At 36.8% G+C, this 14,564-nt stretch overlaps 1 protein-coding gene across 3 annotated transcripts in view; it reads left to right on the top strand.

Moving 5' to 3' along the window:
• Positions 1-14,564, top strand: part of LOC128699110 (monocarboxylate transporter 2) — a 403,927-nt gene that overhangs the window by 333,849 nt on the left and 55,514 nt on the right. For all 3 annotated transcript variants that reach the window (XR_011393491.1, XR_011393492.1, XM_053791628.2), the window contains exon 4: positions 3,338-3,469. Coding sequence is in view for 1 of the 3 variants with exons in the window: in XM_053791628.2 (XP_053647603.1) it covers positions 3,338-3,469 (132 nt within the window). In the remaining 2 variants the exon portion in view is untranslated. The remainder of the gene's footprint in view (positions 1-3,337; positions 3,470-14,564) is intronic.

The raw sequence follows: 14,564 nt of genomic DNA, 5'->3' as shown, positions 1-14,564 counted from the left end.
ACCATACCCCCGGCCGGGATTGAACCCGCGGGTTCAATCCCGGCCGGGGGTATGGTTTATATATATATATGCCGTGAAGGTCTTGTAGATGTCCTCTGAACCAAGATTCCATGATGTTGCAGTGTCTGACAAGTTGTGCAAGAAAGGTATAAAATACCGACAATATGAAAGTTAAGACACATGTGCAACATCTGGATATCTTTATTGTAGACGTTTCGCCATCCAGTGGCTTTATCAATACAGATTCTAGGACATAATAGGAAGACATCTACAAGACCTTCTTCACGGCTGCTGCAACTAACCCATCTCTTTGGGAAGGACCTACTTCCACCGGGGAATCCCGCCTACCAGTGACTTTGCCCTCGTCTGCTGCCCGTCCCTATCCACTGTCGCCTATATAACCGCCAGTCTTCTTGTCTTTGCTCCAGATTCTCCTCCACCACGATGCTGTGAACACTAACTCCAAGGCCGAGGGACTGATTACCTCATCTTTTGTATATAGTTCTACTGTCTTCCTATTATGTCCTAGAATCTGTATTGATAAAGCCATTGGATGGCGAAACGTCTACAATAAAGATATCCAGATGTTGCACATGTGTCTTAACTTTCATATTGTCGGTATTTTATACCTTTCTTGCACAACTAGCGTCTACCTGTAGACAGGGATCTTCCTCCAATAACTAGCGTCTACCTGTAGACAGGGATCTTCCTCCAATAACTAGCGTCTACCTGTAGACAGGGATCTTCCTACAATAACTAGCGTCTACCTGTAGACAGGGATCTTCCTCCAATAACTAGCGTCTACCTGTAGACAGGGATCTTCCTCCAATAACTAGCGTCTACCCTGGTTGACTAGGCCAGCAGCTGAGATGATAATAAAGAAAACAATACTGGTTACATAAGGGTTAGATAAGTATATCATTGAAGAAAGACAAAGGTTGGTATTCTGTTTCACTGTCATTACTGGTAACTTGGTAAATTAGTAACAATAAACAGAAATACTCCTGGTAGATCACCTTACCTGATCAGGAGAAGAGTGGAGGTGAAACGATTCTCCAAACTACAACCCACACCAGGTAAGAGTAATACAACAAGGAGTAGAAATTGAAGCAAATCATACCCGAGGAACTGAAGCTTAACCTCAGCCCGCTAGATGGTAGTGCGGGCAGTAACATGCTAATGGTTCCTGCGAGTCTGAACAACCATAAAATGACAGGTCAGTTAATCACATAATGGAAACAATGGCTAAGAGGGTGACCATTGTACTGAGAGACTTCAACCACAAGAAGACTGACCAGGACAACTGGGACCCTCATAGTGGACCAGTAGAGAAGAACTTTATGAGCCAACATGTTGAGGAAACAACAAGCATGAAGGGTATCTTGTCAGTGGTAGTAGTGTAAGTGTTACTAGAAGTGACAGCTGAAAGGGAAGTAAGACAGAAAAAAGAAGGCAAACAGAATAGGACGAGGGAGGAGTAAGAAGGGAATGTTAGTAGCAGTAGTGAGGTTATTAGAAGCAGTAGTTGTGGTAGTAATAGTAGTAGTCGTAATACCAGTAGTAGTAATAGTAGCAGTACTATTACTACTAGTAGTAGTATGACTAGTACTATACTACTAATAGTAGTACTATTAGTACTACTAGTACTGTACTACTCGTAGTACTACTAGTACTATACTACTAGTAGTAGTACTAGTAATAGCAGTGATAAAAGTAGCAGGAGTAATAGTAGTAGTAATAGTAGTGGTAGTAGCAGTAGTAGTGGTACTAGTAGTAATAATAGTAGCATTAGTATTAGTAGCAGTAGTAGAAGTAGTAGTAACAGTAGTAGCAGTAGAGGTAGTAGTAACAGTAGTAGTGGTACTAGTAGTAATAATAGTAGCATTAGTAGTAACAGTAGTTGTAAAAGTAGTAGTAACAGTAGTAGTGGTAGTAGTAGTGCTGGTAGTGCATTAGAACAAGAGGAGCGCTGCAGGAGAGCTACTGGTCCACATGCATAGCACAAAAAAAAAAAACAGAGAGACAAAACTCTCACAAGTCAGAACCCACAAAGGCACAAGACAAGAAAGGTTATGAAAAAACAGAATCACTCGCTCCTTGACCTGACCTTTGCCTCGTCCTTCTCTCCTTGGCTTTTTACATTTCCTGTATTTTCCTAATCTTTCTTGTCTTCTGCTTTGAGGGGTTCTGTTGTCTAGGATGTTTTCGTCCCGCTGGTTTTTTGTCCTATGCCCGTGGACCAGCAGTTCTCCTGTAGTGCTTCTCTGTTCTCCTGTTCTTTTTTCAATACTGCCACCACAATAACAACGACTAATATATATATATATATATATATATATATATATATATATATATATATATATATATATATATATATATATATATATATATATATATATATATATATATATATATATATATATATATGTATATATATATATATATATATATATATATATATATATATATATATATATATGTATATATATATATATATATATATATATATATATATATATATATATATATATATATATATATGTATGTATATATATATATATATATATATATATATATATATATATATATATATATATATATATATATATATTTATATATATATATATATATATATATATATATATATATATATACATATATATATATATATATATATATATACATATATATATATATATATATATATATATATATATATATATATATATATATATATATATATATATGTATATATATATATATATATATATATATATATATATATGTATATATATATATATATATATATATATATTTATATATATATATGTATATATATGTTTGTGTGTGTGTGTGTGTGTGTGTGTGTGTGTGTGTGTGTGTGTTGGTGTGTGTATGTGTGTGTGAAATTTGGCAATGGATCTACTTATGTATCAAAAAACAGCTTATGTACTATTCTTTTCTATATCAAAGTGATCTGAGCAACATTTATGGTTCTCTAATAGAGTTCTACTGAACACTGGAAACATTGTGAGCTGTTTACCTCTTTCCCACGGGTACATGGCACTGCCTGTTTACTGTTTATTTTTGCTATTCCTGTGTCCCTCGCAGAGTTGCCTATGAATGTCTGATCTGGTGTCACTAGTCACCTGTGCTCACCCGGTGTTTCTTCCTCACAGAGTTGACTGGGAATATTTGGTGTGGTACCACTGGTAACCTGTGATCAACCCTCCTTTCTCCCCCCCTTCCCCGGTTTCATCCTCACAGAGGTGGCTGGGAATATCTGGTGTGGTACCACTGATCACCCGTGCTCACCCTAAGTTTCTTCCATCCACAGGTGGCTGGGGTTGGCTCATCTGTGCCTGTGTGTTCGTAGTTCACGTGCTTACTACGGGTCTCCAGTTTTCCTACGGTGTTCTTTACACTGACATGCTGAACCATCTGGGTGACGACCGAACTATGGATGCCAGTGAGTACACTACCTAGTATGGACTTGTGTTTCTTCTCTATATTAGTTCTCGTGAAAGAGTAAATATATATGTGAGAGATTTTAACCATCCTATTGATTTTCTGAATCCTATAAAAAGTTATATCAAGCTGATCCATTGTCGATAGAAATATAATAAAATCAGGTTTCATAAAAAATAGTTTTGAAAATTATATGAATATTGCTTTTGGATTATACAAATTTGATTCATTTATAATTAATAAAATTTGGGAAGAATTTGAGATACCTAAGACAGGTTAAATTCTTAAAGCTTGGGTAGAATATAAGCGATGTTTTCCCGTTCCTTGGCTACCTACTTTATCATTATCATAAAAAGGTCAGGTGTTGTAAGGTGACCACGAGATTTCCTCCTTATATGCTTTCCTGATAATCTTTTTTTTTTTTTACGCTTCCTTGATAATATGAGAAATCACGAAAGCACTTTTAAGACCTTTCCTGATTATTTCTTTCTCCAACTTCTCTGACCAAAGTTGTCGAATTCGTTTTCATCGCCATGAATGGCTGGGATAACTTCCAAAATCCTCAACGGAAAAACTTCAAACGTTTTAAAATAAGTATAAAAAAATCGACAACAGTGGAGAGTAAAGTCCAAATATGCAGATGCGAACTTGACAGTTTTATGTGAGAAACAGTGTGAAATATGAATTCACGCTAAATCACGTTAAATAATTTTCAGGGTGGAAATAAATAGTATAAAATACCGACACAATGGAAAAATAAACGCATAAGCAGTATAATCTCTCTTTAAAGCTACCCATGGTCCTAGCCTCTATCACCCTACTCGGATGATTGTCACATGCAGCATTCTCCACCTGACTCCATCCTGTAAATATTCACGTACCTTTCACCCAAGGTAGATCTGTTTGTGACTTGATCAAGTCCACTGTGTGGGCGAAATGTCGTCAATAAAGGATCCCATTATACTGCTTATGCGTTTATTTGTCCAAATAAATTTCAGCTTACTTCTGAACAATTTCAAAATTTATGATTGATGCATCTTAGTGAGGATAGTACCCATTAATTTTCGTTTTCATGCTGGCAACTTTGTTGATATAATAAAGAAAATAAAAAATATATGAAAATATGAGTTATTGGAAACCATGCTATACCTGGAGAATAACTCACCTGATTGGTTTCAAAATTTCACCACTGGAGTGGTTTCTTGTACACGAGACTCACACTACCAATGGATAGTGAAAATCCCAATTTGTCAATGTTATTAAATAAGCAATAATATTTTTTTATTCGATTACTATAGAATTCTTTTTCTGATTGTCTTTAAATTATTACCGACGATTCGTTCTATAAGAAATATGACACTATATACGTTTAGTATGAAAAGGTGCAAGTCTGAAACTTTACTGAAATAGATAAAAACTTAGAATGGTTGAAATCAGAGGAACTGCTCAAGAAAACATATACTGATCGGCTTCAAACTTTAACCCTCGGTGGGTTTTATTATACACAGTTTTTCAATCACTTTCAGTTGTATTAATCTCATTTTGGATTTCTGATCAGCTTCAAGCCCTAAATGCTGGTGTATAATAATAGAAAATACTTTTTGTGAATACCATAAATGGTATATAATACCGACAGGTTGGTAGGTAAGACACATGGTCAACAGTTAAGCAACTTTACTCCGAAACGTTTTGCCTACACAGTACGCTTCTTCAGTTGAGTACAGAAAGTAGGCAGGAGCAGTAGAGATGTGAAGACGATGTAATCAGTCCATCATCCTTGAAGTCGTATATTTGAGGTTGTCGGTCCCTCAGCCTGGAGAAGAGCTCTGTTCCATAGTCTGAAACAGTCTATTATGTTAGGGAATCTTTATTAAGGAAACGTTTCGCTCGACAGTGGCTTCTTCAGTCCTGTACGAAGCAGAGAGAGGAAAGGAGAGAAGGAGTTTGAGGTAATCAGTCCCTCAGCCTGGAATCGATGAGTTCAGTCCATCACTCTTGTAGTAAGTACAACATATGGCCGGAGAAGTGGCTTATATACTCCGGTCATATCCTGTACTTTCTACAAGAGTGATGGACTGAACACATCGATTCCAGGCTGAGGGACTGATTACCTCAAACTCCTCCTGTTCTTCACCATTCTCCTTTGCATGGATTGATGAAGCCACTGTGTGGTGAAACGTTTCTTCAAGAAAGATTCCCATATGTTGCAAAAGTGTCTCAATATTCAACTTGTCGGTTTTCAAAACCATTCATCACAACTGTCAGACACTGCATCATCATGGGATCTTGATACACAGAATTTTTCAAACTTGTCCAACCTTTGGACGAAGACCTACTTCGACTAGTGGATGGTACCACTATGACCCCGCCTCCTCCTGCTTCGTCTCACCTGTCTACAGTATATAAGCCACGTCTACGGCCCTATGCTGTACATTCCTCCTCTCCTTACACCTTCTGCTTTGTATTGGACTGATGAAGCCACTATGTGGCGAAACGTTTCCTTAATAAAGTTTCCGATATGTTGCATAAGTGTCTCAATCAGACTCACAAGTATAGTCCTTCACGAACAGTCTTCCATTTTTTTCTGGGCTACAATATGATCCCGTCAGGGTGGCTGGTGGGCACATCTAGGGTGCTGGGTAATAAAGACTGAGCTTTTACTGGGCTGGGCACAGTGCTTTATCAAGGCTTCGCTTGATAATATCACTGGCTTCATTGTGTCAAACATGCCAACCTTGGGAACCAAAACAGTTCAGGCCATGCAAATTATTCTGGTAGACTACCGTTTTGTTGCAAATGAATCTGTTCTCAGAGAGCAGAGCCACTGTAATACAAAGGTCTTCTGGTCAAAACGTGCTCAGTCGCAGAGATGGAAACTATCAGAAGAAAGTCACCCGATGTGTTGCGTGTTACGCGCTCATAGAGAAAAGGCTCTCTCTCTCATTAGCAAAGCTTCCCCATAGCCGCAGCAGTTGAAGTTTCAGGAGGTATCGTCGTCTGTTCTGAAAAGGTGTCCCACATGTTGGTGCCACTGGTGTAAATGAGGTCATCCACTCCTGTCATGTGGCATATATGTTCTGGTAGAGGTTCATTCAACAGCTCGCTGAATCCGTTGCCTACCGCAGTGCTCCTCTATGTCGTCCACATAACCCATCTACGTTACATTGCAGGAAACGATGTTATTGAAGCGACAGTGAGGGCAAGAATGGTAGTGACAGCGACAGTGGTGGTAATAAGAGTGACGGCGATAGTAGTAATGATAGCGATAGTGACAGCGACAATGATGGTGATACTGGTGATGACAGCGGCAACGAGGGTGATAATGGTGTTAGCGTCAGTGGCAGTGACAGTAGCGGTGATAGTGATGATGATAATGGTGGTGACAGCAACAGTAATGGTGAAAGCTATAGTGACACCGGCAGTGTCGGCGACATTGACGGTGACAGCGGTGGCCACAGAGACAGTGGCGGCGAATTATTCGGACACAGAAAAACTAAAATGAGATACATGTATTTACAAAATTTCCCATGGATAATGAGGCAGACGTGATATTTTGTAAGAGAACTCCATCTGTTTCAATACGAAACGAACGAACAAAATAGAAGCTACCATAAGGTAAATACATCCTGTCGTAAATTTACGGGAATTGGTTTAATATCTATAGGAATATTATGAAGTCCAAGGAGAAGACGTTAAAGATCCAGGGATAACAGGTTGAAGATCTAGGGGTAAACAAGTTAACGTTCTTTGGGGGGAAAGAGGTTAAAGTTCTATGGGGGAAAACGTTGAAGATCTATGGAGAACAGGTTAAGGATCTAAATTCTAAACCGAACATGTTAACGATGTAGATTCTAAACGAAACAAGTTAAGGATCTAAGGGGAAACAGGGTAGAGATCTAGCAGGAACTGTTTCAAGAGCTGAGTCTGAGAGAGCTTCGTTCAATATGCTCACTGATCATGTTAAGGTGGAAATAGAAAGGCTGTTGGAGAGGCAGGAACTAAAGACGCATATGAGCTGCAGGGATGCGAGGAAATACTTTAGCCTCCGGGGGATCAGAAAGTGCAATAACATTGGATGGAGGAGTGGTAGAGGCAGCCTCCATTCACAGCTTTAAGAAGATATATGACGATGATAATGAGATCAGGACAAAGTGAACCTAATACTGGCAGTTGAGAAGTAGGACCAGGAGCTATGACCCGATCATCACAGCAACAAGTGGATATGTTTAAGATAAGGCATGAACACAGACGTTAAGCCAGTTTGTGTTGAGGTTTGAGATTTTTTTTTTCTTCAGTCTGATTAGTCTATCGATTATTGGATGATGGTGAAAAATGGTCGACGCACAAGTAGCAGACTGCACGCTCGGGAACAGGAAATAGTAAGGACCTTGGAAGAAAACTGATACTGGAAGTGAGGGTGGAACTTATGACTGATGACACTAGTAGACAGTGAGAGAGAGAGAGAAACAAACATTGAATTCACACTATGGTTGTAGGAGGAGAATGACAACAAGCCAAAAATTAAGAGAACATAAAAAAGAAAGTCTTACTAAGATAAAGAAAGTCAGAGAGAAATATGTAGCAAACAGTGAAACCAGGAAGGATGACAAAGTGAGCACGTGTAGAACTCATCGCTCTTCTCGTACCACAAGAGATAATCACTGCGACTGCAACGTTTTTCTCGACCACCTCGTTAAGAGGCATATGATGGCCGCTTTTTAAAGCGTTTATTTGTGGTTTAATAAATTTTTTATGGTCTTACGAAACCCAGAGTCCTTTAACTTCCTCAAATAGTATTGGTAAAATGAAGATTCAAAAAAAAATATTGGTGTGTTTGAAAAAAGTAAGAAAAGAAGTAAAGATAGTTATATATATATATATATATATATATATATATATATATATATATATATATATATATATATATATATATATATATATATATATATATATATATTTGTATATATGGAAAACAATAAAATGTTCTCATCAGCTCTGAAAGAAAAACTGCAATAACCGTTGCTAGAGACCTTCACAAGAACTAAGCAAACTGTGGGAATAATGAACTAATAATCAATAAAGAAATTTGAAGAATAACATAGCAGAAAAAATGGCCAAGGAATACTTACAGAAACACTCACAAAATACAGAAGGGTGAAACATTTTAATAATAAATTCTCTGATTTGAGCGATTTTCTCATTTTAGAGAAAAATAGCTTACATTGCTTAATAAGGATATTCTTGAGCAATGTATAAATATTTGTGGTGTATAGTGGTAATTGTAATCGGTAATCGTGCTACCGTGCTGAGCCTATTACCCTGGCATAAGCATTACTAAAAAATAAACATACTTTCGGCTATTTTTATACATAGAGTTAGAAATTATGTGGGGGATTTTATCACAAGAACACAGTCTCAAATTAACTTTCCACTCACATAACTAGAGAGAATTTTACACACAAAAACAAATAGTGACTTAACGAAGTTGTTGTATCATGGAGACTTATGGGACCTAAAGAAACCATACCCCGGCCGGGATTGAATCCGCGGTCAGAGAGTCTCAAAACTCCAGCCCGTCGCGTTAGCCAACTAGGTATACCTAGATATACCTAGTTGGATGAATCTTATTGTGGCTAGCTGGTCTAGTGGCTAACGCGACGGGCTGGAGTTTAGAGACTCTCTGACCGCGGATTCAATCCCGGCCGGGGTATGGTTTGTTTGCAATCGTGTCATTACGATTTCGTGAGTCATGTGGACCTAAAGAACACTGGGGTCGCAAACAATGTCCCTCCTTCAATGTACACCGTTTCAGCTCTCCAGCTAACTTCAGGACCCTGGATTAGGAACATCTGGTTCCTGAATATTTATGAAAATTGAAGCCAGTAACACTGGCTATTTAGTGGACTGTATGATTGTAAAAAAGTGATATGAACTAGACAGATTTAAGTATTTTGTCTGAGATACTGTTTTTCCAATTATTAAACACACAATTTCACATTATAAGAAATTAATACACTTACCCATTTATTACGTTGGTGGTATATCCTAACGCCTCCTAAAAGAAAGGTAACACGAATATTGGCCAATATCTGGCTACCTTATCTGTTATATGGAGTTCAGTACACACTGGGAGGTGCACATTAATTACTGGATGATATAAGTGGCAGGCAATGTGGCGTCATATTATACCTCATCCTGGTTTTCAGCCACATCAACCTTGACGATTACATTTCATTATGGTATAAACCTTGGTAATAAATACCGACAAGTTGGTTTAGAAAGACACGTAAGCAAACACTATAACATATTTATTAGAAAACGTTTTCTAATAAATATGTTATAGTGTTTGCTTACGTGACATTTCATTATATATCTGGACCTTTCCAGATGTATTTCTTTTTCACTTACCTTGTAATGAAGCATTTCCGTGTGTATTATTTCTAGCAGTCACGATAATACTCGATAATTTTTTTTCACAGATTTGCCGGCTCAGTTGTCCTGTTACGCCATATTTTCTTTCCTCTCCTCTTGTATACATAGTTATTTTAATTAAGTAACACTTCCAGGTGTGTAATACATTATTTTATCCTAGTATTAACTTTTCCAACATTACAACAAATACATTTTACTTAATTGAATACAATAAACAAGGAAAATATAGGAGATACATTGGTCAACCTGAGAATTATTGCCTTTCAAAAGTCACACCAACATTACACATTTAAAACTACTTTATAAACGCTTTTATCCCCATGAATTATTACAAACAAATCACAGGAAAATTATCAAAATTTTCCACACGTAATGCGGATAGCAAACTGCAAATAATATGAATTGTCATGCATAAATAAACTTAATATTTAATATTCTATAAACTGAATAAATTGCAAAATAGGCAAAATAAGAAATGAATATTTTCTTATGCATTATTATTATTATAATCAAAAAGAAGCGCTAAACCACAAGGGCTATACAGCACTGCAGGGCAGGAATTTTTTTTTCTTATGCATAAATTTAAAAATGAAATACCAGATAATTTGACTTAATTCACTTGTAAGTGAGTTCTATCCTTCTTTGAGAAGTAAACTGTTCTATAATCTTGTAATACACTGAGCCTCTTTGCTTCAGTTGCATCAGTACACTTTTTCAATAGAGAGTAAAGTGAGGTCACTTAATCTTTCCTGCTGAAGTAGTGTTACTAAGTGTGGTTAGAATTAACTCACCCAGTCGAAATGCCTCTTTGAAAAACCTAATGTGAGATTTTTTTGTACCATCAACTTAATTAGTTCATGCATGTTTAAGATCCTTATTTACAAATTTTTACATATAAAACGCAAAAGAAAATCATGGAACTGTTTAACTGAGGGAACACATCAACACAGGCTTCCTCTGCGCAAATTACAGTAATAAAAAATATTCTTAAAACAATTCACATATTACTTTATCTGTATAGTATTTAAGATCAACGTAAACAAATTCTGGCATATAAAATACACATAAACGCAAGAAAATCATTAAACTGAGCGAACGCCACCGATCATATCAACAGACAACTTTCCAAGCTGTAAACAACAGCTAATACTGCTATGTAAACAACAGCTAATACTGTTATGTCAACAACAGCTAATACTGTTATGTCAACAACAGCTAATACTGTTATGTCAACAACAGCTAATATTGTTATGTCAACAACAGCTAATACTGTTATGTCAACAACAGCTGATACTGTTATGTCAACAACAGCTGATACTGTTATGTCAACAACAGCTGATACTGTTATGTCAACAACAGCTGATACTGTTATGTCAACAACAGCTGATACTGTTATGTCAACAACAGCTGATACTGTTATGTCAACAACAGCTGATACTGTTATGTCAACAACAGCTGATACTGTTATGTCAACAACAGCTGATACTGTTATGTCAACAACAGCTGATACTGTTATGTCAACAACAGCTGATACTGTTATGTCAACAACAGCTGATACTGTTATGTCAACAACAGCTGATACTGTTATGTCAACAACAGCTGATACTGTTATGTCAACAGCCCCAGACTTCGACCTGACCCGAATATGTATTATTAGAGTTGAAAGCAAATTACGACCAAATTATGTCATGATACTGCACGAACACAATTATTATAAAGAAAATCTGTTTCAGTTAATGAATTATCAACGAATTTAAATATACAACTCCTCACCACGAAAACGAACACAGGAGGTTTGCTGGCGGAGTGTCGCTCACCTTTCGCTCCTTTTTTTTCTCACTCTACCAAAATCCCACCATCCGCCCAGTGCCATATCATGATACAACTAGCTGTGGAGTGTGCAATACTCTCAGAACAACTGCCACAATATTATAACAAAGTTGGCAACACTGATGATACAAAAATGAGCACATGGAAATCAGAAAAACCACAGAATAAATCCCTGCCAGACCTCATTTCCCCTTCTTTACCTACGTAATGCTAAAACTATAGACACCACCTTCACATTTTCATCTTGGCCCTACCTTACTCTGTCTCATTAAAATAATCTGCCTCACCTTTTCATGTCTATCCCACAGGTACACAATCCTCACAGAGAGTGCATTAACCACCAGAAATCTCTCCCTCCCACATCTCCAGTGATACCCATGTGCTAGTGATACCCATGTGCTAGTGATACCCATGTGCTAGTGATACCTATGTGCTAGTGATATCACACTCCATGCAAAAGAACCTGAAGAATTTGTACACATATAATAGCAGGATCTCCGATTAGCATAAAAACAACAAAAATAAATAAAGATACTATCAGAAGTAGAAACAATTTTAAAATTAATATGAAGAGTAGTGAATGCAAAATCTCCCAGGAATACCAAGTGACAGAAAATGAAGGGATGACTTTTTAAAAGGAAAAGAAGAGATTTGATGAAATTAATAAGAACATAAGAACATAAGAACGAAGGAACACTGCAGAAGGCCTACTGGCCCATGCGAGGCAGGTCCAAGTCTCCTACCGGCTTAAGCCAATGCACCCAACCTAGTCAGGTCAGGTCACATTGACTTAAGGGAGGAACACGGCAACCGACCTGGTAGCACAAGCTATCAGGTCCAACTCACACCCACCCACATCCACTCATGTATTTATCCAGATTAAGGAAACCACGTGGATAATACATTAGGAACAACAGTATTGTACTTATCTACAATCATCTAGAAAGCTAAAGGATGATACAAACATGAAAATAAATTCAAAATTAAACTATTACTGTAGAAGACTGTAAGTATTAATAAGATAATGACGAGAGAGACAGAGAGAACAATACACAAATAACCTGTGTATAGGAAAAATAAACTTATGACGACGTTTCGGTCTGACTTGGATCACCATATTAGAGATGCAATTAGGTTAATGGGAGGAGGTTAACCAGTGTGTCTCCAAGAGAGAGCGTCCACTGCGTCTTGATGTGTGATTACTTAATGGAAGCCGAGAAAATAGAAAAATAAAGAAAACAGGCAAAAGAGTAATATATATACAAAGACATGGGAAACGAACTATGACTTAGTTTCGCCCTGTTGAGCTTCATACAGATCGAAACCCTTACAGTTTCGATTTGTGTGAATAATTTGATTATAATAATTCACACAGATCGAATGTTATGCTAATAACAGCTTGGACTACAACCTTCTTACTTGCTCACTATAGCATCATGATAGACAAAACGATGATAAACAATGATAAACATGATGAACGATGATAAACAATGATAAACATGATGAACGATGATAAACAATGATAAACATGATGAACGATGATAAACAATGATAAACATGATGAACGATGATAAACAATGATAAACATGATTCAAAAACAATGTGAAGAAATAAAATAGAATTATTTAAAGAGGAAGATTATGCTTAAGAAGAGGGATAAAAGACAACGCAGAACAGCACAGTTAAGCTAAGAATGAACGCATTAAAATCAGGACCAAAGCAGAAAAGAACTGTAAAAATTGCATTGTATCTTGCTAAATTTCATCTCAAATAAATTCATCTGTATCAAGAGAAAACTGAATGGAAATCGCCGCATAATGAGACAGGGGAAAAGTGGAAGGCAGATGAATTCACTGATGAAATTTGCTCTGAACTTACTAAGAGATTCTAAGAAGTACTCACGAGCGATACAGGTCACTATACTTATTGGCCTGCTCAGGTAGACCAATAAATATACTTGGCCTGCCTGGTAACCCTTTAAGCGGTAACTAGGACAACGTTTGGGATTGTTCACATTAACGGAAGACGATTTAAATGAAACATCTAGAAACAATGGGTAACGAAAATAACAAACATCGTGGAAAGGCAAAGATATTCAGGAGGAAGATACTTAAGAAAATCTTTCTTAACATAAACATATTTTCATAACGCCAGAAACACAATAAACTCGTTTGAAAAGTTTGGACATTCGTGCAGAATGCCACGTACAAGATTTTAAATTATTCTGCAATAATAAAAATAACCACAAGAATGATGAATTAAACACATCTGGATATCTTCAGCCAAAGAGCAAGTGATAAACACCTTAGTCTTGGAGACTAAAGTATATAAGTACCCATCTTCCTGCCTGTGCTTCAGTCTTTGCTACGGAGTCTTCAAGAGTACAATTGTTCTTTGGCTCAGGGACTGATTACTCAATCTTCGACTATTTGCTGTATATATTTCAATTATGTCCATTATTCCACTGATAAAGTCACTGGTTGGCGAAACGTATACAAGTAAAGATATTCAGATGTAGGACAGGTATGTAATTCATCATCTTGTCGACACTGAATATCATCGATATACAGACAAAAGAATTCTGTGGGTGGCGTTTTTCATCAGAGATATATTGAATTTACTCATTGTAGTAAAACAAAAACTTAAGGAAAATATATATAATCTATCTGATTAGAATTTGTAGAGTACGAAAAGCTGATTTCAGTTATTATAGCGATCAATGGATTCTGCTTTGGGACGAAATAAAGCATCAATAAACGAAAATATAGCAATTCTCTCAGATTTGAATTCCAGCCAAAATGACTGACACTGTTTTATTTGCAATCTGAATCCAG

This window comes from Cherax quadricarinatus, chromosome 54, assembly GCF_038502225.1.
Source record: "Cherax quadricarinatus isolate ZL_2023a chromosome 54, ASM3850222v1, whole genome shotgun sequence".
NCBI lineage: Eukaryota > Metazoa > Arthropoda > Malacostraca > Decapoda > Parastacidae > Cherax > Cherax quadricarinatus.
Note: the sequence above shows the minus strand (reverse complement) of the source record. Positions and strands in the feature narration are given on the sequence as shown.